Here is a 26699-nt window from a genome sequence, read left to right as displayed (position 1 = left end):
AGAATGAGTGGGGGAGGGGCAGAGTGAGAAGAAGACATAGAATGTGAAGCAGGCTCCAGGCTGTGAGCTGTCAGCACAGAGCCCAACGCGGGGCTCGAACCCACAGACCGTGAGATCACGACCTGAGCCAAACTTGACACTTAACCAACTGAGCCACCCAGACGCCCCTTCAATTTCTTTCACTAAATGTTTATACCTCCTAGAGTAAATATCTTTAAACTTCCTTAGTTACATTTAACATAGTATTTTATGGTTTTTGAGGTAATTTAACATGGGTTTGTTTTCTACATTTCTCTGCTATTTTGATAGTAGATACGGAAGGCAACAGATTTGGAATGTTAATTTTGTGTTCTGCAAGTCTTCTAAATTCATGTATTAGTTCTAATAGTATTTGGTGAAGTGTTAAGGACATTCTATGTATTGTTTCATATCATTTGCAAATTTGACTTATTCTTCTTCCTCCTGAAAGACCAGTGAAGGTATGGAGCCATCCTTACCCACAGAAGACAGGTTCCTGCAGGTCTCCAGCATCACATCTCTGTAGAGCTTCCTCTGACCACGATTCAGCAAAGCCCACTCTTCCGGGGTGAAGTTCACAGCCACATCCTCAAAGACCACAGAGGCCTGAAACATACCACACACTCTATTGCTGCAAAGCGCCATCTGCACCCACGTGTGTGGGAGAATAAAGGGTGACAGGCAGGGAGCTGACTCCATTCCTAGGACCCCCTGAGTCACAACAGAGGGTGAGGACAACAGCTGACATGGACTTACACACGCCCAATTTACTGGGATATTTACACTGAGACAGATCTGAGCAGACCAGTACTGTACAGACTGAAAAGTGAAATATTCACTCGGACAACACACAGACCGGAGGACACACGTTTGGCTTGCTCAAAGACGATTATGTGTCATCAGCTCCAAGAACTGGAACCAGAATGTCAGGATGGTATGGACACTCAGATTCCAGGGCTGCTTGATGGGAGCAGCTCTCGCCCTGGAAGGAACAGGGCAAGGAGCCTGCTGGAGTCCCCTCTCTTCCGACAGAGGCAGACACGACCCTTTCCCCGGATTAGGTGGGCTTCTGGGCACCGACAAAGGCCAGGGCCCGGGAGCCTGGCACACCTGGTGTAAGACGAGTCCGGGGCCTTAAGAAACGTGGAAGTCAGCAGGGCCGCTGAAACATTTAACCCAGGGCCAGAATTCAAGGAAAAGGGCACCAGAAGGAAGAGCCCCTGAGGGATTGATGGGGACACAGCCACCGCTCACGTTAACACAGGGGGAAGAATCACAGTGTATGGACCGTTTTTAGCAACAGGCCTGAGTGATGGAAAGATACGCAGCAAAGGGCACAGTGAGCACACAGCTGAATGCACACGGGCTCCTGAGTGACCTGCCTCGAAATGGCCACAGGCCCTAACTAACCCCTGTGACTTACAACCGGGCACAGGTCCCACACAGGGAGCATTCCAAAGGTTCCCATGCTCCCTCGTGACCCCATAACTGTAGCCCCCCAGCACTGCCTCCCGGCAGACGGTCTCTCCTTTGCCATCCTGCCCGCTGCTCCCTTGCAGGGTATTCAGTAAACTTCTATCTCCTCTGTTCTGCCTTGGGAGAATTCTCTCACCCCCTGAGCTGCGGGCCTCCCCCCTGATCGGGTCACCCCACATTTGATGGCCTTCACGGGGACCCTCTGCTATACTGGGCCTCTCCTGGGATTTCCTAGGAATTTCCTGGCAATTTCCCTTGGTAGACTGACTCTAGTGTTTTCTGGGCAGCTGACAACCTCCACCTGAGGTTCCTCCTTGGTGAGGATCCCAAGTCCCAGGGGGCATCTATGGGGCACCCCTTGCCCAACAGGCTGAGGGATTTCCCCTCTTGCCTTCAGAGCGATCCCTCTCTCCTCTCCTTTGTCTTTTAACCCTTCAAGAGGTCTAACCCTAGTACTCCTCAAACAAAGAGGCCAGGGTGGCTCCACACTCTGTCTGAAGGTGTGAGAGTGAATAGGTTGGACTGCCCATGTCTATGAGGGTGAAGGGCCCCTTTCCTCTGCTTTCTCACTCTGTCCCCCAAGGTCTGCTCCAAATATGTGGTGTAGTTGGCAACAGCAGCCCAAGCCGGGTGAATCCACACGTTACAGACTCAGCTGGGACCCTTTCCTAATGCTGGTGGAGTCTCAGCAGGCTTATTCTTTCAGACCCTTTCCTTAATTCCTTTGTTTCCATGTATCCAGCTGCCATCTTGATCTACAGGGAAACACATTCCTACAGGTCTCAGTGCTGAGTCCTCCCCTTTTTTTTTTTGACCCAGGTTGGCCACCGGGTGTGTGTCTCTCCCTAGAGCAGGGTACACCCCAGCACAGATTTCTATTGCTATTTGTTGGACACTCTCCTTGATCGCATGCCCCCAGTAAAGTCAGGTGCCCCACATAAGGACATAAGGCCCAGTCCTTCTTCAGGACAGTGCACACCCTGACTGAAATCTCGACCACAAGTCACAGCCTCATTCCCCTTGGTGGGACAACCCTTTGGGAATCAGCAGCAGATCTTTCCCAGTATGGGACAAAGTCCTCTATTCCTATACTCACCTTTGGGCTGTATTTTTAAAAAGTGGATAAAACATGAACCCCAAGACCTGAGAAAAATCATCTCATCTTTCATGTCATGTGTCCTGGCCTCATACAAACTCCCAGATCAAGACATATGGCCCCACTACGCAACTTGAAGTCTTTTGCCAGAACTCCTCCAAATGCTCACAGGTCCCATACATGCAAGCCTTCATATTCATGGCACTGTCCCCAAATCCCAACCTCTACAAAAACTGCAGAATGTGTCTTCCTCAGACACATGGCCCATCTGACCCTTCAGACATTCTAGATGACCTCTCTTTTATTTCCACCCATTGGCTTTCCCCTGCCTCTACAGGAACAGGGGGCTCTACTGGACTTAAATGGCCAACTTTAGATTTTTCCCATAGGTATCCCAGGTTAAAAAAAAAAACAAAAACAGTGGGCAACAAATTGACTCCTAGTGGATGCAGATGCAACTTATTTGATTTTTTTTTAATTTTTAATGTTTGTTTATTTTTGAGAGAGAGAGAGATACAGAGCATGAGCAGGAGAGGGGCAAAGAGAGAGGGAGACACAGAATCCAAAGCAGGCTCCAGGCTCTGAGCTGTCAGCACAGAGCCGATGGCAGGGCTCGAAGTCATGAACCATAAGATCATGACCTGAGCCAAAGTCAGACACTTAACCTACTGAGCCACCCAGCTGCCCCAGAATATATTTGATATAAAGCTAATTTAAGGTTGCTGATGTAACGAAAAGACATGATTTTAGAGTTATCCATACATATTTATTACATATAAACTTTTATACTAAAGGTCAAATAAGCTCTGTTGCAGTTTGTAAACAAATGATGACTTAAAATCATGGTTAACTTTGTCTCAGAAAGTTCTCATGGGTAATTTTTAAGATAGCTTTCAAAATCTTTCATAACCTGAAACTTTGAAATTTTGCTAAGTTCAATGATAAATTCGGTTTAATTCACTGGGCATCTAAGTCTTTTCTCAATAAGATAAAATACTAACATGTTAATTAGCAAAAATAAGTTTCATCTGCTTTTGGCTTCTTATTGCAGAGAAACTAAAGATACCTGCATCTGTTGGAAAACATACATTGTGCCTCATTTAAAGACTGTGCTATGAAAAAGGCATGTTCCTAAAAACTACGAAATGCGTCCATAAATTTGTCATCTAAAGAATCCTGGTGTATAGACAGTTCTCAATTGGTTTTCACTGGAGACTAAGGTTTCTAAGAGGTACAATTCTTCTAAATGTAACTGAGACTGACCGGAATGGGGAAAGCAAGTCTGTATCTAAGAGAGTAGGAGATATGAGGGATGGGAATACATTTTGTTAAGGTGAAAGAAAGTAATTTTCTCCTAAATGAGACTGGTTATTTAGAGAAAAAATCTCAGGACAAACTCTGAGTGCAAAAGAATGTTGCAGACAAGTCTGTGAAGGGACAGCTTTAGAAGTAATTTTATTGTGTGTGTGCTTAGGATGGACTAATATTGAAATAAATTGATTTTATTAAATTTTTTTTTCAACGTTTATTTATTTTTGGGACAGAGAGAGACAGAGCATGAACGGGGGAGGGGCAGAGAGAGAGGGAGACACAGAATCGGAAACAGGCTCCAGGCTCTGAGCCATCAGCCCAGAGCCTGACGCGGGGCTCGAACTCCCGGACGCGAGATCGTGACCTGGCTGAAGTCGGACGCTTAACCGACTGCGCCACCCAGGCGCCCCTACAGGGATTTTAGACAAGTCTGACAGCAAGTATTTGACTTGGCTTCTGGCCTTGAGAGGTTATTAAAAATTCAATCTAGAGATTATTTATAAACATTTCAAGCAAAGCAAGTCGTTTAAAAAAAACTCCTATGACCAATCACTATTCTTTTATCATTATTATTATTATTTTATATTTTATTTATTCTTGAGAGCAAGAGAGACAGAACACAAGCAGGGGAGAGGCAGAGAGAGAGGAAGACACAGAATCTGAAACAGGATCCAGGCTCTGAGGTGTCAGCACAGAGCCCAACGCAGGGTTCAAACCCACAAACTGTGAGATCATGACCTTAGCCAAAGTCGAATGCTTAACCGACTGAGCCACCCAGGCGCCCCACCAACACATTCTTCCTGAGCTTCTGTGAATAATTAGGCCATGTTTGTTAGTCTTGATTTGACTATCTCTGGAAATAAGGGTGATTTCAGAGAGAATAAAAAATAATGTTTCAATAACACATCTTTGTAGATATTAGATTTTAATACTATTTCTTATAAACCAGACTAGGTCCTGAATTTTCTGGTTTCATCAAATATTTAGCTAGAGTTCTCCAAACTAAGGTTTCCAACCTTCCATCCTCTTGCCTTAAGTCATTAAAAACCACAACCACCCTTTTTCCTAAAGTCTTGAAAACTGATGCTGGACAACTTGAGGTGAGGTTCAGAGAAACTGGCAAAAGCTCATGTATAAAGAATCATCATGCTTGTTACTGTGAGGATGATAACAAGACCTCATGGACATATGATCATCTGAACAGCCAAAAAAAATGGGAGGAACTCTCCAACATTTTCATAACTCAACTATCACCTTGACCAATTCTGTGTGGCTGGGAGGCCAAAAATCACTCCACAAAATCCCGAATTTCCCCTTCTCCATGGGATTGGCCGTAGACTTCTGGAAATAATGGGTAGCCATTCTTTCCTTATGATATGACTGCATGATGCACTTAGGGATGCCCTTATCTACCAGGACAAGTCACCTCCCACTTGCCAGCAATTCCTCATCATTAGAATATCATTAAGGCTAGGGGCACCTGGGTGGCTCAGTCGGTTAAGCATCTGACCTCAACTCAGGTCCTGATCTCACGGTTCGTGTGTTCAAGCCCCACGTCAAGCTCTGTGCTGACAGCTCAGAGCCTGGAGCCTGCTTCGGATTCTGTGTCTCCCTCTCTCTCTCTGCCCCTCCCCTGCTCACATTCTCTCTCTCTCTCTCTCTCTCTCAAAAATAAACAGTAAAAAAATCTGTTTTAAAAAGAATGTCATTGGGGCGCCTGGGTGGCGCAGTCGGTTAAGCGTCCGACTTCAGCCAGGTCACGATCTCGCGGTCCGGGAGTTCGAGCCCCGCGTCGGGCTCTGGGCTGATGGCTCGGAGCCTGGAGCCTGTTTCCGATTCTGTGTCTCCCTCTCTCTCTGCCCCTCCCCCGTTCATGCTCTGTCTCTCTCTGTCCCAAAAATAAATAAACGTTGAAAAAAAAATTAAAAAAAAAAAAAAGACTGTCATTAAGGCTGGACATCAGGCAAAGAAGCCTTCTTGATGGTTTACCCCCTTAGACATTCTGTCACAGGAGTTGCTCTATCAATGTAACATTGTAAGTAGATGCTTTAACCAAGCACACAGACATCACCTTTAACCAACCCCAACACACGCTCACCCAGAAATTGAGGTGGTCCTGCAAAACCAAACAGCCCTTAAAATCCTGCTGCAGCTCAAGGAGTAACGTATACTTTCATTAAAACAGTGTTGGGGCGGCTGAGTGGCTCAGTTGGTTAAGAGTCTGACTTCTGCTCAGGTCACATCTCCTGGGCCCCACATCGGGATCTCCGCTGTCAGCGCAGAGCTCACTTTGGATCCCCTGTCTTCCACTCTCCTTGCCCTTCTACTGCCTCGTGCACTCTCTCTCTCAAAAAGAAATAAGCAGGGGAGGGGCAGAGAGGGAGACACAGAATCCAAAGCAGGCTCCAGGCTCTGAGCTGTCAGCACAGAGCCTGATGTGGGGTTCAAACCCATGAACTGTGAGATTATGATCTGAGCCAAAGTCGGATGCTTAACAGACTGAGCCACCCAGGCAACCCAACCTGCCCAAAAAAAATCGTTTTAAAAGAGTGTTAAATATATGCTCCAGATTACAATAATGTAACAGGATTGCTAAAAGACATGGGTACTCATGTTGGTGCTTGAAAGGATCCCTCCCTCTCCTTTAATAACTGGTTAAACTCCTGGACTGTAGGAAGATTTTGGTCAACTATTAAAAGTCTTTTATTTCAGCTTCTCTTCCTGCTGAATGTTGACCCACCAGGGATATCTCTATGCCCTCATTTAGCAGGAAGAAGCTACTGAAGGTGACACCCCTGCCCTAATGCCAAAGATTTGTATTGTCCACCTGTCAGGGGGATGTCAGGGCCACATTTAGATAACAGGCTTCACCAATGGAAAACTGAGTTAGGCAAAAGGGCCCACAGTGAACACACACATGCATAAAAAATAGGCTCATGAAGTGACCCACCTCGAAATGGCCACAGGCCCCAACTATCCAATGGCCTACTTATAACCAGGCACAGTTACCATAAAAAGGGGAATTTCCATATGTTCCCACACTCCCTCACTCGGCCCTATAAGTCTAGCCCCAAACCACTTCCTGGTGGCCCTCTGCTCCCTCATGGTGCATTCAATAAACCTCTATCTCCTTTGTGCTGCGTCGGGTGAATTCTTACACAACCCACACTGCTGGGTCCCCCAAACATCAGAACCCCCATACGTAATATCTTTGGAGCAATACAAGAAGCCACCATATCATTGAAATAAAGAGCAAACAATTATCATAAAATTATCAAAAGTTGTTTAAACAAAAGACATGTTCCCAAAATCTAAGGACACAGAACCCCAGCTACATCAGCTACAACAAAGGCAACACCCCTTCGTCTGGGGCTACAATGTGGGTTTGCTAGTCACACAGCTGATACGAGGCTTGTGATCTAAACAGGTTTTTAAAAACTCATGTAACAACAATAAAAAAGACAGTATAAAGACAAATAATACAACTAAATAACGGACAAAGAATGCGAGTACACATTTCCCCAGGAAGATACACAAATGGCCAAAAAGCACATGAAATGATGCTCGATGTCACCATCATCTGGAATCCATCCACAAAATTTAATTGTGCACAGACACGTCTAACCTACTCTATGAGGCCAGTTTATGGTGATACCAAAACCAGTCAAGTATAAAATGGATTCTACAACGTGACCAAGCAGGATTTATCTGGGAATAAAATGGTTGGCTCACCAAGCAAAACCGCAGTCGTAAACTTCATGAACAGAAGAGAAACAAAAACCCCGTGATCACTTACACACAGAAAAGGTATCTCCTTGAACCCACCACCCTCTCTTGACAAAAATACTCAGCCAACTAGGAACAGAAAGGAACTTCCTCATCCCGAAAAGGGGCGGCGGGGAAAAGTCCACGCCTAACATTTGCGCACCCAGACACTTCTCCAAAGAACATATGCAAATGGCCAGTGGGCCGATGAAAAGATGCTAGACATTCGTCACGCGGGACACGCACCTCGAACTACCAGCAGAGGCCCCTTCGCACCCACCACACTGGCTATAAAGACGCCCCAGGAAGCGCCGGCGAGGACGTGAGCAGGGCGCTTTCTCCTTCATTTATCCTGCTGCGGATGTAAGCGGGGGAGGCCGCTTTGGAAGAGTCTGGTGGACCCCCAACATGAGCAACGTGGAGTTCCCACCCAACACGGCAGGTCCGCTCCTCGTATCCACCTGCCCCAGACCAGGGAGGACGAGCGCCATCACACACACGCGTGCGCACGCGCTCTGCTCTCCGCGGCACGACTCCCGATCGCCCGCGATGAAAACCACCCAGAAGCCGGGGACCTCTTCCAGGCTGAGTAAAGGCGACACGACTGAAGTGCAGTCAAGAGTCCACAGGGGAAGCTCCCCAACCTGCCGCTCAGGGCCAAGGGCAGACACAACACGGAGAGACGCAGCTGCACACCCGTAATGCATCACTGCTCATGCAGGAGGAAGGAAGATGATTTCCTGGGGTGGCAACAGCCCAGCCAATGAGAGCCGGTCACAGCCCAGCCAATGAGAGAGAGCCAGGGCTCAGCCAGTGAGAGCCACAACCCAACCCATGAGAGACGGCCACAGCCCTGCCAATGCAGGATAGTAGCAGCCCAGCCAATGAGAGGCAGTCATGGATCACCCAATGAGAGATGGTCATAGCCCAGCCAATGAGAAGCCCCTGAACGTAGAACCCCCCCCCAGTTTGCTCCAACGGACTTCTTGTTTGCACAGCCCCTCCCAATGCCCCCTCTCCTCTAGAAAACAGTAGCCCTCCCTATAGTCCTCCCCTTTTTTCCTCCAGATTTGCCTGTGGTTTTGCTGTGGCATATGTGTCCCAAATTACAATTCTCTGCTAGTCCCAGATAAACCCATTTTTTTTCCTGGAAAAATACCTGGTTTTAAGGTTAACAGTTACTTGATCACTGGTGGACCCACAAAAGACCCCAACCACTCCGGGCTGGCGAGCAAACAGGCGCGGGTCCCACAGAGCCCACTGCGCTGCTTTCTCGCGGACCCTGAAACGGAGGGTAAGTTTTGTGCCAGGATCAGAGCCCCGCTCCCCGGGTCTGCGCTGTCCTGTGTCTGTGCTCTCCGGGGTTTATTGGGGACCTGTCTTAGGGGCTTGTCCTTTCTGAGAGAGCTCATTTGGCTTTTGTTCCAACTACTTTTCAGAACTGGACTGTACCTCTTAGAACCGTACCTTTTGGAAATGTGCTAGCCCTTGGTCTGATTTCTTCTGTAAAGAGGCTACTCCTGTAGAGACTAGTGTTTATACATTTTATTCTGGTCTAGAGAAAACCACCATGAAATGGATTCCAGACATCATGAAAAGAACAGCTTTAAATCCAAATGACAGCCCTGCCTTAGTTTAAAGCTAAGTTCTCTTTTCTGCTTATTATGGATCTTTGATAAGAAATACAGTTGCTGAGAAGTCTGTTTTGCTTGCCGTTTGCTACGAGCATTGTGAAACCTTTCCTGAATGTAACCCACTATGTAATAGAATAAGTTGTGAAACTTCCTAAATGTAGTCTGGGATGTAATAGAATAAGTGATTGTACATGAACTAACCGGCATTTCTCGCTTCTGTAAACCTGCTTGCTTAACATGTTTCCCCCTTCCCCTTGGTTCCTCAGGTACTTGAGAAAGGGGAGAAACGAGAGACCCGGGCAAACTGTTTGCCTAGTCATCCTGGTCTGTGAAAAACAAACTTAGCTTCAATCCGCTTGCTTAACCAGCTTGTTCCGCTTCTGTACAACTGCTTGGCGTAACCGCGAAGAATCCCTAACTTCCCCATAACTTGTTTGTACCTGTCTATAAAAAGGCTGTAAGAACCTCACTCGGGGCCTCTTAGCGTCACCGGCAACGAGTGCGCGGAGGTCCAGGTTCGAACCTGCAATAAATGACCCTTGCCGCTTGGCTTTGGCTTATGATTCTGGTGGTCTCTTGTGGGGGGTCGCAACCTTGGGCATTACAATCAAAGCGCAGGGAGGGGGGGCTCCCACCTGGGACCCTGACCAGTCTTACGTTTAAAAAGCCATGGTGCGTCCTCATGTGCATTTCTAAAAAATGAACAACTGAACCAAATGTAATTTAAAATTACAATGGCCTTTATGGGGAACTTTCGATCTCCCCAAACTTGTTTTATTGAAAATTAAGTTAGGAAGTCATGACTTCAGAACATTGAGTTTGATACAGATTTTATTCGGTACCTCAAGACTTGCAAATATTTTCAGGATCTAAGTGTGCCTCTTTGCAAAAGACTATTTCAAATGAACGGAGGCAAACAACTGAAATACAACAAATGGCTTCCGAAGTGTCTTTTTCTCCCACCCCGACTTCACTGCTGCAGACACCCAGCGGCTACTCTACACCCAGGACCTGCCTCCAACCACTTTCCTCAACAAGCTCTGAATGTCCCTTTTCTTCTGAACCTGCCCTTGATCCCTCCTTACCTCAACCTGTTAACCAGGCCTCTTTAAAGGGAAGGCTTCTCAAGATCTAAAACCCCACATTTCTCATGTTCCCTGGACTAAGGCAGAAGTTTCCAGAAATGCCTAGAACCCCCCCCATAAGCTCGCTGAAGAACATAACACAGCTATTCAACTGGGACACACCAACAGGGTGTCCCAGATTTAGATCAATTAGTCCACATGCGTGTTGCTGAGGCCCAGGCCACACACGGGATGAAACTAACCCGCGAGACACAGACGCCCACTTCTGGAAAGATGCTTATGACACTCACTGGAAACCCCCACCGGGCAATTACAGTAGCTTTTCCTAAGATTGTGAATTAAAACAAAATCTAGATTTCCACACAAAAGCCTGATGAACCTGTACGTGGCTGTTGTAACAGACTCCAGCTTGTCTTCAACATAACTTCAGGTCTTTCTTCACATGTGAAATCTACCCAGGCAGCATTTAATGGGCTGAACTGCGATCCTGCGTTTTACTTAAAAGGCCCAAGATGGAATGGGACTCCACGTCCACTGCATTTTAGTTATTTTGGCAAACAAGCGGACTCACACCCCACGTGGAGGAAAGACAGCCAAAATTCTTAATTCTCACCTACGGCAGCTGAAGCCTCCTAAAAACCAAACACCTACAGTTCGCGCTACGATTGCAAACAGGCGGGACATGTGAGAGAAGGTTATCAGCAGCCTGAATGCTCCAGGTGCGGGAGCCCTCCTCCCAGCCCTTCCCAACCCCTCCTCATTGCCAACATCTGGGCCCTAAGGACCACAGGGGCTCTGCCCCAAGTTCCCTCTTGATCTCTGACATGTCTTCAACGCAAAAAATGGAAGCCAGCTCCAGGAAACCAATAGGCAAACTTCTGTTCTACTTCAAAGGGACGTTCTCCTAAAAAATAATTTCGCAAAACTGACCAGAGGTGTCCCCAAAATGCGCCCCAGAAATGGAAACACTTTATTAGAAGTCTAACTGTTACTTCGAAAAAAGGGAGAACTCTGGTTTGGGCCAAAGAACAGTCTGGCCCTAGGAGCGATTCTACAATATTCACTACTCACCACTGAACACACAGTAGAGCAGCGGCCTCCAACAACAGGAGAGTGTTCGAGAAGTACTCGTGGAGAAAGACTGAAGCCACAAAAAAATGTGACAACCTCGCTGGTCCCACCTGTCCGGTTACAACCCAGGGAAACCCGTTTGCATGAATGGATTTCACGCAGCCCCCTCTCTCTGAATAGGAGTGTTAGTCACAGTTCATAGGTTATCTCACTGGCGGAAGCCTTCTCTTGTCGACAGCCCAGGGCCTGTCCTGTGGCTGCAGTGAGTGAGAAAAGGGCGTCCCTACCTGGGGAACACCTCGCAAACTTCACAGGGATCCGGGAGCCCAGTTTACCAGCCAGGTGCTGTTCTGTTCGGTCCGTCTTACACCTTCGCTCTGCGTAACACCTAGGATCCTCGGGCTCAGGTGGGCTCACTGAAGGCACTACTGCTACTCAAGGGACACCCTGTGTCCCAAACACCGTGTCCAAAAGCACTGGGGTTGGTCCTTTTCCATCTCACACCCCCCTCCAGAGCCCCCCCCCCGACTCCCACCCTGAGAAATCACAGCACGGCCAAGGCACTGGTCCTCGCTCCTTTGACTCTCGGTGACAAAAAGGTGTATACGTTAGTATTGGAAAAAATTAATAGCTTCTTACCAAAATAACCATGCCGTGGGAGAGCCACGTTCACAGTGCCCTCCCGGGGGAGGAAGACGCTGAGGCCTCCCACCTTCCAACTCCGGAGATTTCGTCTACTGACGAGACCCCTCCTGGTTCTCTCCGGCCTCCCTGGAAAGGCCCCCCGTCAGCATCTGCCCGCCAGCCCCTGTGTCACCGCACTCCAGGGCACAGACCCTGGATGCATGTGGCACGTGTAGACACACAGCAAACCCTGACTGCCCTGCACACCACATGGTGACGTGACGGGAAAGGTTTCCCGAACGGCAGCAGACGACATCTGTGCCACAACCTTCCCGAGACGTCCGGCCCTGGCTTGGGGCCCTTTTTCTCACTGTTGCTTCTTCTCTGTTTCATGGAACTCTCTTCGTGGGGTTCTGGCCTTTCAGGAAAGGGCTCATCAGGATCCCGAGACAAATGAACCGGTCACTTGCCTTTTCTCACGTGTTAGAAGGCTCTAAATTCACAAAAGTCTTTCCTCATCCGAACTATTAACTGATGCCGTCCTATTACCCAAATTCATGGTCTCTCCATTCACAACCTTACAGGCTGCATTTCTGGGTAACATGTGGTTCCAAACTGCACTTTTGAGAACACTTTTTAAAACATCTTTCAAGTTTTGCTACTTTTTCAGAAACTTCACCACTAAGCTTTGTGTCCCCCCCCTCCCCCCGCCCCTGGCACTGTCTCCTCCCAAATGCCCTGGGTTCGTTCTCTCCCTCTGGGTCCGTGGGATCCACCATCTGCCCTCACGGTGGCCCAGGCGGGGACTTCCAGGAGGCAAACAGGACTCCGGGTCTGCCTCCACAGGGAGAACTTTCTCCCCGGGGTTGGAATAAGTGCCAATAAACATTTCAGTGGGCTGCCTTCAGACCCGGGGTCCCGGATTAGAACAAACCATAGAGTTATGCTACTTTTCTTTCGTATCTTATTGCCGGTGAATCGTGTGATTCATACGAGTACACGCTCTGCAAGGCTGACACTGCTGATGCACACGGCCTAGATGACAAGTGTCTGACGGCATCTCCCTCCGAACCGTCCCTGTCACTCAGGTGTGGCCTCGACTGGTTTCCACTGCTCTGCTCGTTCCCTCCAACACGAGACACGCCAAGCAGGAGACGTCCTTCCTGGCGCTGAGGGACAAATCCACTAAATACAGCAAACCCGCCTCTCACTCCCAGATGCTTCCGAGGAAACACGGAGGTCAAACAGAGGAAATGGAGAGATTCGCCCACGGAAAGCTCCTTAGGGACGGAGTGGGGGGCCGGCAGGGGGCGCCCTCGCGTCCGGCCCCGTCCTCACCGGGGGCCCCAGCCGCAAGCCCAGCACCCTGCAAGCCCAGCCTGCCTCAGCTGGGACGCCGCCTCCCCACCCCCACCCTGCCAGTGGGAGCCACCGTGCTTCCAGCTCTAGGTTCTTCCGCATCCCGTGTTTCCATCCCGGCCCCTCCTGGCCTCTCTGGGAGAGCGCCCCTCTCCTCTGTTCTAGTAACTGCCTGTGGTCCTGTGGTACCTTACACGTTCAGAATTAATTCCCTGCTGTTCCGGAACAAACTCAATTTTGGGGGTAAAGTAAGTGACAGTTTCCATTTACAACTTACCAGTAACTAGAACACGAGGCAGCAACAGACAGACGGATAAACAGCCTGATTGACAAAGAAATGCACAGACAGGCGCCCCTGACTCTAGCAAGTGGGTATACGCTCAGCGGGTGCCACAGGGCATCAGCAGAGATGGGGACACTTGGACACATGGGGCCAGGGAATGGCTGGTTATCTAAGGGGTAAAAGGAATCATCAGATTCACGGACAATAACCGAGTCTGGTGGATTTAACTGGAAACAAGAGGAACACACGGACAGAAAAGTTCCAGCACGTGTGATCAGACCTGAGCGATGGAGGAGTTTTCTCACAGAACAAAAGAAGGTCGTCTACACAGGAAGAGACCGGGAAGTTCAAGTCTACTAACAACGTGAAGGGTCCATCCACGCAGACAGCACAGAGAAGTGACACACCCTGACCTGGACAAAACACAACACGTAGAAATGAAACAGACAAATGTCCCCAGGACGTGAAGAAAACAGACCATCAGGAAGCAGACACGTGAGATACAGGAGACAACACGCTGGAAATGCTTCCACGGAAGAGGAAACCCACACGTGAGAAATGCCCAGCCCTGGAGGAATCAGATAAACCAACGTGCGACGTCCAGGAGACCCCATGTCACACCCGCGAACTAGAAAACAGGAAGCCAGAAGGGACAGGACCCAGCACTGACGTGTGGTTCAGACTCTGCACCCGCGTTTCCTACTAACATATAACTTACTCATGAGCTACAGTATGCAATATGTGAGACAGATCAGGATCACAGTTTTACAACCCCGGACCCTGCATGGAACCGTCGCTAGCATTTGGATGAATCTTTTTTTTTTTTTTTTTTTTTTAATATTTTTGGGACAGCACAAGCAGGGAAGGGGCAGAGAGAGGGGGAGAGAAAAGGGATTCTCCACTGACAGTCTGACAGAATTGAGCTGCATGTGAGGCCTGGCCTTGACCTCACAAACCCGGAGATCACGACCCGAGGGGAAGTCAGCTGCTCAACCAACTGAGCAACCCAGGTGCCTGGGATGAATCCTCTGATGCGTGACTCCACCCACCTGGCATGAAGGTGTGGCGCCCCCTGCAGATCCCCCCCAACCCTCATGGAGAAGGACAGTTCTGTCCTGAGACACTTTTCCCCAGGGGACGCTCTCTGGATAAAGCCCCCAGTAACCCGAGGAAGAAAGGAGGCAGAAAGAACTCGGGCATTTTACACCTGCTCAACGCGAGGCTGGCGGAGGACAGAGCCATCCGTGCTGAGCTGGACAGGGTGACAGGTCCTGCTCACAGGTGACAGGTGACCTGCAGACGCCTACCTGAGCCCTGTGCTCCTGGGTGGTTCAGTTGGTTAAGTGTTAAATCATGTGAGTCTTGATTTTGGTTAGGGTGGTGACGTCATGGTTCGTGGGTTCGAGCCCCACATCGGGCTCTGAGCTGAGGGTTCAGAGCCTGCTTGGGATTCTCTGTCCCTGTCTCTCTGCCCCTCCCCCTGCTCACACTCTCTGCCTCAACATAAAATAAATTTTAAAAGAGAGAGAGAGAGAGAGAAGACTCACAGGAAGTCCCCCTGGTTCACCCACGACAGGGCCACGCGCAGACCCCCCACACCCACACTTTGTGCCTCATCTGTGATCAGCTCAGCTGCTTGTCCCCGTGACCAGGGGGCACAAAATGCTGGCTGGTCCCACTTTGCTTTGGCTTCTCTCCTTCCTCCAGACCCCTGAACGTGGGCTTGCTCTCAGGCTGAGCCACACACAGACCCTCCTGGGGACAGGGGGACAGGCTGGCCTCAGGGAACCCCAACGTCAGCACCACACCTGTTCATGCCTGGTTTCTTTCCTCCTCTCCTCCCTTCTACATGACTCTTGAGACACTCGCAGGTCTTAAGCTCACAGTGTCGATGTAGCCCCTGCCCCCAAATGCAACTGCCCCCCGATCCCCTGCATGGCCCCTGCCCCTGATACTACAGTCCTCCTCCCCCCTGCACAGCCCCTGCCCCTAATGCAACTGCCTCCCCCGCTCCCTGCACGTCCCCTGCCCCTAATGCGACAGCCTCCCCTGCCCCTCTGCCCCTAATGCAACTGCTCCCCCTTCTCCCTGCACAGCCCCTGCCCCTAATGCAACAGTCCTCCTACACCCCTGCACAGCCCCCGCCCCTAGTGCAACAGCCCCCCCGTGCCCTGCATGGCCCCTGATCCTAATGCAACAGCCCTCCCTTCCCCCTACACAGCCCCTGCCCCTAATGCAACTGCCCCCCACTCTGTTCTCAGCCCCTGCACCTAATGCAATAGCCCCCCCCCGCCCCCTTGGACAGCCCGTGTCCCTAGTGCAACAGCCCCCTGCCTCCCTGCACAGCCCCCACCACTAATGCTACAGTCCCCCTCCCCCTGCACAGCCCCTGCCCCTAATGCAACTGCCCCCCACTCTGTTCTCAGCCCCTGCACCTAATGCAATAGCCCCCCCCCCCCGGACAGCCCGTGTCCCTAGTGCAACAGCCCCCTGCCTCCCTGCACAGCCCCCACCACTAATGCTACAGTACCCCTCCCCCTGCACAGTCCCTGCCCATAGTGCAACAGCCCTCCTACCCCCCTGCACGGCCCCTGCCCCTAATGCAACAGTCCCCTCCCCCTTCTTTGCAGTCATTCTTCTCAATACAGGACTCTCCTTACTCAACTCGGATTTTTCTTTTGACATTGGTTTGACCAACTGTCCACGACCTCCCCTTTCCTACCCAAACTTTGCCCAGGCCGCTGTGCTCCCCACAGGCCCCTGAACTGCAGGTGGCCCACATGTTGAGCATCCACTGAGCTGAGGAACAAGGCCCTGGGGACGTGAGCCAATGAGGCCTTCCTCCACCACAGGGGCCAGATCCTGACACTGGGCCTTCCTGCCCATCCCCCTCTCGCAGAACAGCCAAGCCGGGTTCTGTTTCACTGGAGGGTCCCTGAGTTGGGAGCTGGTCCCTGTTGGAACCGTTTGTAATAAACTGTCCTCAGCCAGGCGCAGATTTGAGGTCATCTCCCAAGTCGGTCACCAGCTAGACCTCAAGCTGACGAGCTTGTACTCACAGACCTTTGCCCCACGTTTCCCTAAGCTGTCCTTTCCAGCTGTCCTCTTAACTCAGGCAAAGGACAGGAACCTGTCCCTGGAGCAGACCCACTGCCCTCACCAGACCTCCAGGACCCCAACCTCCCTATCCAGTTTGAGGAGCCCCGGGATTCCTGTCGGTGCAGAGGGACCTGGAGGGACCTCTGGAATGACCACCAATTACCTTTACCTCATTATCACACTGAAGTCTCCGCTGGGGGAGGAGCACAGCCTCCTGTACATGACTTACTTCCTGGGGACAGGCCTGCTGCCCCAAGGCCCACCCGCAGCACCCCTCCTTCCACCCCACACAGGACGAGGAGGCTTCCCCATGGAAATACCCATCCCAGCCCTAAACCAGAAGAGCCCATCCACCCTCCCTCCGGGGAGTCAGGGCTTTGGAAGTTATTTCCTGTGATCTACTGATCTCCGTATCTGCTGCTAATAAAGTTTTCTTCCTGGGACTGCTCAGTGTGGAGCAGTTTCTGACTCACCAAGCAGAGAACTCAGGTTGGTTGGGTGACAGGTCCACCGTGGGTCCCCCCTGTAAGCTCAGCGGGTTTAGGGGGTGCCCAGAAAAGCAATCGTTTTAGGACCCCCGCTCCATTCCGTGATCTACGCCTCTCCGGCTCTAATTGCCCAGCACACCCCTTGCAGAACTTCCTGGTCCGGGTCACAATCACAAAGAAATGGAAAAACAGAAAAGCAATCTCAGCCATTTACGACTTGAAGGGAACAGCGTGGAAGCAAAGACTGACAGTCTGCACCAGGCCAGGAAACAGCCAAACCCGTGAAACTCTCCGCGCCGTTTCCAAAGTGAGAAAACCCTGCATTTCTTACCCGAGATCGCAGCCCAGGCCCCCATGCGCGTGCACCTGCTCCCTCAGCGCGCGCTCAGCCCCGGCCCCACGTCCCACACTTACCTCCGCTGGATTCTAACGTCCAAGTCTCAGCCCCCGGGAGCAGCTCCGGCTCCGTGACCGTCACACTGCACGCGTGCTTTCTGGGCACGTCTTCCAGCTCGGTCCGAGCGACCCCACGCCCGCCTAGACTGCCCCCGACAAAGCTCCCCTTTCTGAATATTCATCCTCACCCTCCATAAAAGAAAAACCCTCTTCCCTGCTGGGGAGTCGCGGCTTCAGAAACTATTCCCTGCGGCCTCCTTATGGCTGCAAATAGTTTCCTTTACGAGACAACTCACCCGGACAGTCTCTACCTGTCCCCCACCGAGGAGCAAACTCCTGCTTAGTCAGGTCGTCGCACACGCTCCCCGAATCCCAGGCCTCCCCACCCCCGCCCTCCCCCCTGCCCTCCCCCAGCCTCCCTTCTCCGTTCCAACCGCCCAGGAACCAGGTGCGGACCCCTGGGGACGCGGACACCCCGCCGCGGCCGCTTCCACCTAGTTCCGGCTGGTCCCATCCGCCCGCCGGCCCGCGCACTCACCATCTCGGGTCCCGCTCCGCGCCCTCGGGGCGTCCTCCTATGCCGCGCACCCCCGCAACCGTGGCAGCGCAGGATCCGACTGCGCCAGCCGCCCCGGCGGAGAGCCACACCCACCGGGCTCTCGCTCGGGCCTGATTGGGTGGTGTACAGGTCCCGGGCCCTGATTGGGCGATCCTTCAGTCCCTGCGATCTGATTGGATGGTGTTCCGAAGATAACTCTCCCCGAATCTGATTGGATATTGGTCCTGCGGCTGATTTCCTCCCCCTCCCAGGCCCGCCCCCTGCCCCTGAGTGACAGGCTGGCGGTACACACGTGTCCGATCCCCCTGCCCGAGGTGGGCTCTCAGTAGAATGCGCTCCAGGCTGACTGAGCCGCCTGTCTCCTCCTCCTTCTGTCTGAGGATCTGACTCAGTTTCCCCGCGGAGCCTCCCTTACGCGGCGTCGGATCCGGATGTGACAGAATAGAAGGGCCCGGTGACCCTTCAGTCCGTGGCCCATACAGCATAACGGTGCACCTGTCCCCTGTGTTTTGGAACTGCTCACTGACCGGTGACGTCACCGTAAGGAAGCCAAGCTCCCCCGAGATTTTGACCTGACCCTTGGACACCGCAAGGCCCCGCCCTCCGGCCCCACCCCTACTTCTCAGGCCTCAAGTCGACCAAACAAGCCCTGTGTCCTCAGCCCCCGGGGGACGTGGCTTCCTTACCTGTGTGCCCAGCTGGGCACAGCCACAGCCGTGACACGTTACAATACTCAGGTGTGCGCTATATTCTGCAAGGAAAGTCACGGCAGATACAGTTTGTAATCAGTCCCTGTGGATGTGGAATGTAAAAGCTCCACATCCTTCTTCAGGTGGTGGGTTGATGTGGGACAGCTCTGGGAACACACAAAATAAAAAGAACGCTGGGTTTTACTCTTACAAGTGTGAGCCCTATGGGATGTGAATTATATCTCCATTTTCCCAAACAAATTTAAAGGCCACGATAGCCAGGAAATCATGCCTCCTGGGCACCGTTGAGATACTTCGTGTCTCTGCGGATTTGCCCACTCTGCCTATTTAATGTGACTCACACCATGTGGCCTGTGTGGCTGGTGTCTTCCACGTGGTATAACATTCTCACGATTCGTTCACGTGCATGATGTGTCCGTGCCTCATTCCTTTCTGGGGCTGAATCACCGTCCTGTGTATACACTGCACCCTGCTCATCCATCCACGCACTGGGGGACACTTGGGACGTTTCCCTCTTTTGCGGGGTCTGCACAGTTTTGCACCTGGCATTCCTGTACACACATCTGAGTGTCTGTTTCCGTTTACGTAGGACTGGAACACTTGGGTCACAGTGCCGTTCTGTGTTTCACTTTTTGAGGAACCACCAAACGTTTTCCACGTCAGCTGCCCTGACACTCCCACCAGCCAAGCACAGGGTTCCGCTTTCTCCACATCCTGGCCGCCGCTTCTTTTCTGGATTCTGGCTCCTAGCCGTCCTCGTGAGTGGGAAGCGGCATCTCATCGTGGTTCTGACTCGCATCGTCCTGATGGGAGGATCGTTTCATGTGTCTATTAGACATTTGTGCGTCGTCTTAAGAGAAATGGCTGTTCAAGGTTTTGCTCACTTTTAACCAGGTTTTTTCACGCTCTGTGTTGCAGATATAAGGGCCGTCTGTGTATTCCAGTTAATGAAGTCTTATCGCATAAGCGATGTAAAAATGTTCTCCCATTTTTGCGGGTGTCTTTTCACTCCCTTGATAGTGTCCTTTGATGCACAAAGATTGACTCTACTGTCAGTTGTGGGAGACAGACTTGAGCCAGCTTCCTATCGGGCGTCCTGGCTTCATGCTCCAAGACTCCGTGATCAGCTTTGCTGCCAGTGGGGAAAAGGTCGTGGGTTCAGTTACGATGTCAGAGCAGCAAGGCCCTGAGAGCGATCTTGGCTTTGCACAAGAAATTCAAGGGCAAGCCATTTAAGGAAAGGGACAAAGATTTACTACGGAGAGAGGTAAGAAAGGAGATCCTTCACACAATGATGGCCTCTCCTCCCAGACGACCCAGAAGACAACCCTCCCTTGCCTCTAACCAAAGGTTTTATAAGTTTGTTTTATTTTATTTTATTTTAATTAGCTAACCGTACAGAAAAGGACTTACTCTTTAACTCTGGGTTCATCATTGAGGTGAGTTTTTCCTTTGTCTTAAGGTTGTGGGACTACCCACAGCGGGCCATTTTCAGCATGTCCAGCCTTTGTGGCTTTTACTGCTGGAGGGAGCAGGGTCTTGTGGTTTCTCACGAGTCAGATCGTGTGACTCTTCTTATGACCTGATGACTTTTAGGTTAAGGGTCAGCCTAAGACCAAAAGGGCTTTACATTGGTCTGTCTCCTGAGTCTCCCTCCCTTCCCTCCAGCCTCAGTTACGGCAGGTCTTTCCACGGCTCCCCCAAGCCCCTCCCGGCAGTGCCTGCTGCCCTCTGGTCCTCCCTCAGATGCCACCCGGCCAAGGACTGGAGTGCAGACCCCTGTGGAAAGAGGGGATGGACGGGATACCGGGACCCCAGCCCACGGCCAGGGGCATAAACTGTGGTGGGGACCCCTACAGTACTGGGAGACCCAGGCTGCGGCCACGTCCAGCCCGCTCAAGTGGGAACCAGCCCCTCCCAGTCTCCCTGGGCCTACCAGGTGAGGGTAACATGGTGGCGACACCTGGGGCCCCAAGGACAGGTGCACAGAGCCACGTCCACGAGGCTAGGAGACCTCCCCCTTGATGATCCGCACCCTGAACGATCTGCACTCCCCTCCCAGAACCTGTGACCCAACAGAGCTTCGGAAGTTGCCCCCACATCCGCCCACTGGGCAGCGCCCCAGCACTGGCACTGGGTGCGGTCAGGGCTCCTGGCTCTCCATGCCTGGCCAACTTGACTGGAGAGTGCTTCGTGGGTCCTGCGTGATAGGCACATGGCTGAGCCCGCGTGAACTCGGGTTCTGGCCCCAGCCTCCCCTGCCCGGCCGCCTTCCTGCAACCGGACCCTGCTGCCGAGGACGCAGAGGCAGAAACCACTTACATCCCCCTCCTGGACCAGAAGTCCTGACTCAGTGTCCCTGCGGAGCGCCCCCTTGTCCAGAGCTGGGACAAGAGGGGACAGGCCTGGACGGGACAGGAGGGTCTGGAGACTTCAGGGGTCGGGGGTCAGCCTGGGGACGAGGTCCTGGTGGCTCTGTGTCCTTCCTCTAGGAACAAAGACACTCAACAGTGACCCAGCTGTTTTGACATGTGACCTTGGACACCCTGAGGCCCAGCCCTGCCCTCCGCAGCACCTGGGGTTTGACCAAGGGTTCCCCACATCTCATTTCTTGCCCCTTGGTTATCAGGTTCTCTCCATTCAGGCCCCAAAGTTTGGGCCACCCCCAGGACTGAGCAAACACCGGGACTGAGAACCAGCTCCTGGTCTGTTTCTCCTGAGAACAAGTTGACCACAGGGCGCCCTGCCCTGTCCCCACCCCGCTGGTCCTGCTGTCCTCCGGTCTGTCCTCATCAGTGCACTTTCCCCTTCTTACCTGGAAAAGAAAAGCCCCTTTCTGTCTGATTCGAGACCTTTGCAGACTTCTGGGCTCATTTTGTTCCTACTTAAGTCAAGTTCGTCCTTATGACACATCCAAGTTTTTGTTTTCTGTTTTTTGTTTTTTTGGACATACATGCACTTTAAATCAGGAAACCCACAGCTTCCTGAGAGCTTGGTGCTCACGGGAAGTTGGAACTGTTTAAAAAGCAAAACTCAACTGAATTCATTTTAAAGATCTTTGTTGGCTTTATTCAATGATTCATGAATCGGGCAGCATGCCATCTCGCGGGTACAAGGGAGCTCGGAGGAGCTGCACAAAATGAAAGGCTCATAGGCAGGCGGAGTGGGGACAGGAAGTTCTATTAGACAAAAAGTGGATGGATGGTGGGAGGTCACCTTTCCTGCCGGGAGGGCAGGGGTCTAGCAGCCCGGCGACCTCACTAGTGCTGACCAGGTCGTTCCTGATTGACTGGTTTAAGATTCCATTTCTGGGAGAGGCCGAAACTGCAATTAAGTTAACTCTTGGTCTGGTGACAAGGAGCTTAGCAAGTGATTCCATTTTGGACTTGTGGTCTTATTTTTAACAGAACCCAGGCCCAGAAGCCGGAACTCTTCAAACAACCACAGATATGACATGTACTTAAAAAATTTTACAGGGTACCTAGGTGGCTCAGTCAGTTGGGCGTCCGACTTAGGCTCAGGTCATGATCTCACCGTTTCATGGGTTTGAGCCCCATGTCGGGCTCTGTGCTGACAGCTCAGAGCCTGGAGCCTGCTTCGGATTCTGTGTCTCCCTCTCTCTCTGACCCTCCCTTGCTGTCTCTCTCTCTCCCTCTCAAAAATAAACATTAAAAAAAAATTTCAGGGGCGCCTGGGTGGCGCAGTCGGTTAAGCGTCCGACTTCAGCCAGGTCACGATCTCGCGGTCCGTGAGTTCGAGCCCCGCGTCGGGCTCTGGGCTGATGGCTCAGAGCCTGGAGCCTGTTTCCGATTCTGTGTCTCCCTCTCTCTCTGCCCCTCCCCCCGTTCATGCTCTGTCTCTCTCTGTCCCAAAAATAAATAAACGTTGAAAAAAAAAATTAAAAAAAAAAAAATTTCAAGTGGACATTTCACACTGGAAAGAAATTTATTTGAGATCACTGTCTGACCGTGGTCCTAAAGGACTTTGAAACATAGAAGGCCATGCTAGCCGTGTGGGGTTGGCCGGTGACACAGGCAGTGAGGATGTGCAGAGAGAGCAGAGCCACAGGCGGGATGGAGCTGATTCTGTCTCCAAGGGAGGAGAGGGACCGGACATCTAGAGAAATGTCGGCCCTGGTTCCTGGCAGGCTGGGCCTTTTAAGGGTTTTTTAGGGCATGAGAAGGTTGTAGCTGTGTCCACCGTGGAGGGTGGGGGAAGGGGTGGATCCTGGGCAGGGTAGAGCAGGAGGTGACAGGTTTTCAAGGGGCTCTGTCCCGAGCTCATCCAGGATGTGGATTGTGGTCAGACTAGACAAGAACATGACTTGGGGCCTACTTCCTACTTGGGGCCTACTTCCTGAGAACGGAAGGCACCGTGACCTAGAAAAACCAGAGAGTTAGGGGCGCCTGGGCGGCTCAGTCAGTTAAGCGTCTGACTTTGGTCAAGTCATGATCTCCCAGTTTGTGGGTTTGAGCCCCAGGTCACGCTCTGTGCTGACAGCTCAGAGCCTGGAGCCTGTTTCGGATTCTGTGTCTCCCCTCTCTCTCTGCCTCTCCTCTCCTCACACTCACATTAAAAATAATGTTTATTTATTTTTAAGAGGCAGAGAGAGAGCATGAGTGAGGGGCAGAGAGAGAGGGAGACACAGAATCCGAAACAGGCTCCAAGCTGTCAGCACAGAGCCCGACGCGGGGCTCGAACCCATGGACCGTGAGATCATGACCTGAGCCAAAGATGGACAGTGAACCGACTGAGCCAGCCAGGTGCCCCCCCCAAAATTTTTTAATTAAAAAAAAAAAAAAAGTATACTGGTATAAAATTGAAATTCAGCTTTTCTCTCTGTTAAAACAACAAAGTTTTCTTGGATTGTTGGTCCACTCTTGATAAGAAAGTACAAACAAAGGTTGTTATTTTTTTTTCTCTTCTATCTGCCCAGAAAACGAAAGCTTCTAAGTTTTGTCTTTATCAGGTCTTTGATTACTTAACAAAGTTAAAAACTTCTCAATGTTAAAGCAGCTAAGTTTTGCCAACAATTATATGGCTTCCTGCAGAATCCTACTGCCACCTTGGTTAAACATAAATATTAAATTTATTATGATATGGAACCCTATTTCAGGCTTGTGCCTTAAAATTTTCTGAGGTTTCTGGGGCGGCTGAGTGGCTCCGTCGGTTAAGCGTCTGACTTCAGCTCAGGTCATGATCTGGTGGTTCGTGGGTTCCAGCCCTGCCTGGGGCTCTGTGCTGACAGCTCAGAGCCTGGAGCCTGCCTCAGATTCTGTGTCTCCCTCTCTGTCTGCCCCTCCCTCCCTCACACTCTGTGTCTCTTTCCTTCAAAAATAAAAGAACATTTAAAAAATTAGAAAATAAAATTTCCTGAGGTTTCTAACAAACTTTCCAAGATTTAAATGGGAAAGTTAATTAGTCTTGTCTATTTTGTATGCTAATTGGAAAGCCCTGTCAAGCCAGTGATGATAAGCCTTACGTCGTACTGGATGGGCAGATGCTGTAACTATTCTAGAAAATATATGAAATTCCTCAAGTTTTACTATGTCCTGGTGGAAACTCATTACTTGAATTATTGAATCGTGTATCATGGAAATAACCAGATTTTCCTTGACATTGGCATTATAATGAACTCTCCTATCAGATCTTTGACCATGGCCATTTCTGAGTTGGTGGGTTGTTTTGCCCCGTTTTCTTTTCTTTGGTAAATCATGTTAGTTCTTGTTCTGAAGTCCTCACAAAACGTGTTTCATCATCAACGATATTCATAAAAAGGACTTTTGACAAACATAGGTTTTGCTATCTTTAAAATCATAAAACCAAGCTGAATAAGAATTTCTAGAATTAACAGAAAAAGCTGCATTCAAACAGAACAAAAACTAATGACATAGGACCCAATAAAATGAGGGAAATGATAAAATATCCCTTTTTGAACATGCTGAATCATTTCGCTTTTCTCCCTCCCGGAACCATCCAGAATTCAGAAACTCAGCGAGTATTTTTGCTTTCACGGCAATTATAATTACTTGCATAAGTTCAGTAAGAATCTGTTCTCAGTTTGTGAGTTTGTGAGTTTGAGCCCCACGTCTGGCTCTCTGCGGTCAGCAAAGAGACTTCTTTGGATCCTCTGTCTCTCTCTCTCTGCCGCTCCCCTGCTGTGCTCTCTCTCTCTCTCTCTCTCTCTCTCTCTCTCTCTCTCAAAAATAGATATCAACAGTAGCCAAACTATGGAAACAGCCCAAACATCCATTGACTGATAAATGGACAAAGAAAACGTGGTGTGCACACACACACACACACACACACACACACACACACACACACACACAATGGAATACTACTCAGCGATGAAGAAGAATGAAATCTTGCCATTTGCAACAATGTGGATGGAACTGAACGGCATTATGCTAAGCAAAATAAATCAGAGAAAGACAGAGATCATATGATTTCACTCATATGTGGAATTTGAGAAACACAACAGCTGAACAGAGGGGAAGGGAAGGAAAAATAAGATAAAAACAGGGAGAGAGGAAAACCATAAGAGACTCTTAAATACAGAGAACAAACTGAGGTTGCTGGAGGGAGGAGTGTGGGGGATGGGCTAAATGGGTAAGGGGCATTAAGGAGGGTTCATTTGGGATGAGCACTGGGTGTCATATGTAAGAGCTGAATCACTGGGTCCTACTCCTGAAGCCAAGTCTACACTGCAGGTTAACTAACTTGAATTTAAATTAAAAAAAAATAGATAAACATTTAAAAAAATAAGACAAAAAATAAAGGATCTATATGAACAATCACTATTCTTGCTGAGCTTTTGTAAGTAATTAGGTCAAGTTTGTTAAAACTGGACTTGTTTCATAAACGAATTCGTTTTGATTTGGCTATCCCTGGGAATAAGGGTGAATTTTGACAGAAAAATTATTTTTCAACAACACATCCTTCTGGATGTTAGATTCTGGTTTTCAATTGTCTTTAAACATTTGCCTAAGCTACACAACTTGAGGCGAACTTCAGAGAGACTGCCATACTTGTTCATATGTACGCAATCTTCCTGCTTGTTACTCTGTGGGGATAATAAAAGGACCCAAAGGCATATGATTATTTAACCAACTGGACAATGGGATGAACTCCCCAACAATTATATAACTCAGCTCTCACCTCGATCAATTCTATGTGGCTGGGATGTCAAAACCGCTCCTTAAAAGTCAGAGTGTAAACCACTCCATGGGGGTTAACTATGGACTTATGGAGTTAATGGATGGCCCCACTCTCATTATGACTGGATTGGACAATACACTTGGGGACGCCCTTATCTCCTGGGACAACTCATCTCCCACTTGCCAATGATTCCTTGTAATTAGGATATTGTTAAGACCAGACATCGGGCAAAGGGGGCTTCTTAATTGTTTTAGCCCTATTTGTTCTGGGAGCTGCCTCTGTGATGTAACATTACAAGTAGAAGCTTTAGCCAAGCATACGGTGGCCACCTTTAACCAGGCCCAACCTGCAGTCGCCCACAAATTCAAAAAGTGGCCCTCCAAAACCTAATCCTGGCTGCGAGTCAAAGAAAAAAGCTATCATGCTAACGTTGAGACTAAATGTTGTGTATTTATCCCAGATGACTCTGCTAAAGTATCCAAAGTTTTAGCAGATGTACACACGGTACCTAAATGCCAACTCTTTTTTTTTACAATGTGCACAACGTGATGCTGAGCCTGGTGG

The 26699-nt window shown here is 50.2% G+C and overlaps 1 protein-coding gene across 1 annotated transcript in view; it reads right to left on the bottom strand.

Annotated features, from left to right (window-relative positions):
• The window catches only part of LOC115502573 (zinc finger protein 77-like), an 86174-nt gene extending 65208 nt beyond the window's left edge, over positions 1 to 20966 (bottom strand). The window contains exons 1-3 of the mRNA XM_030298080.1: positions 20962 to 20966; positions 18244 to 18322; positions 498 to 624 (exon numbers count right to left, since the gene is read on the bottom strand). Of these exons, the coding sequence (XP_030153940.1) occupies positions 498 to 624; positions 18244 to 18246 (130 nt within the window). The 5' untranslated portion in view covers positions 18247 to 18322; positions 20962 to 20966. The remainder of the gene's footprint in view (positions 1 to 497; positions 625 to 18243; positions 18323 to 20961) is intronic.
• Between the last annotated feature and the right edge of the window lie 5733 nt (positions 20967 to 26699).

Source organism: Lynx canadensis, chromosome A2, assembly GCF_007474595.2.
Source record: "Lynx canadensis isolate LIC74 chromosome A2, mLynCan4.pri.v2, whole genome shotgun sequence".
Lineage (NCBI taxonomy): Eukaryota > Metazoa > Chordata > Mammalia > Carnivora > Felidae > Lynx > Lynx canadensis.
This window is presented reverse-complemented; position numbering and strand designations above follow the sequence as displayed.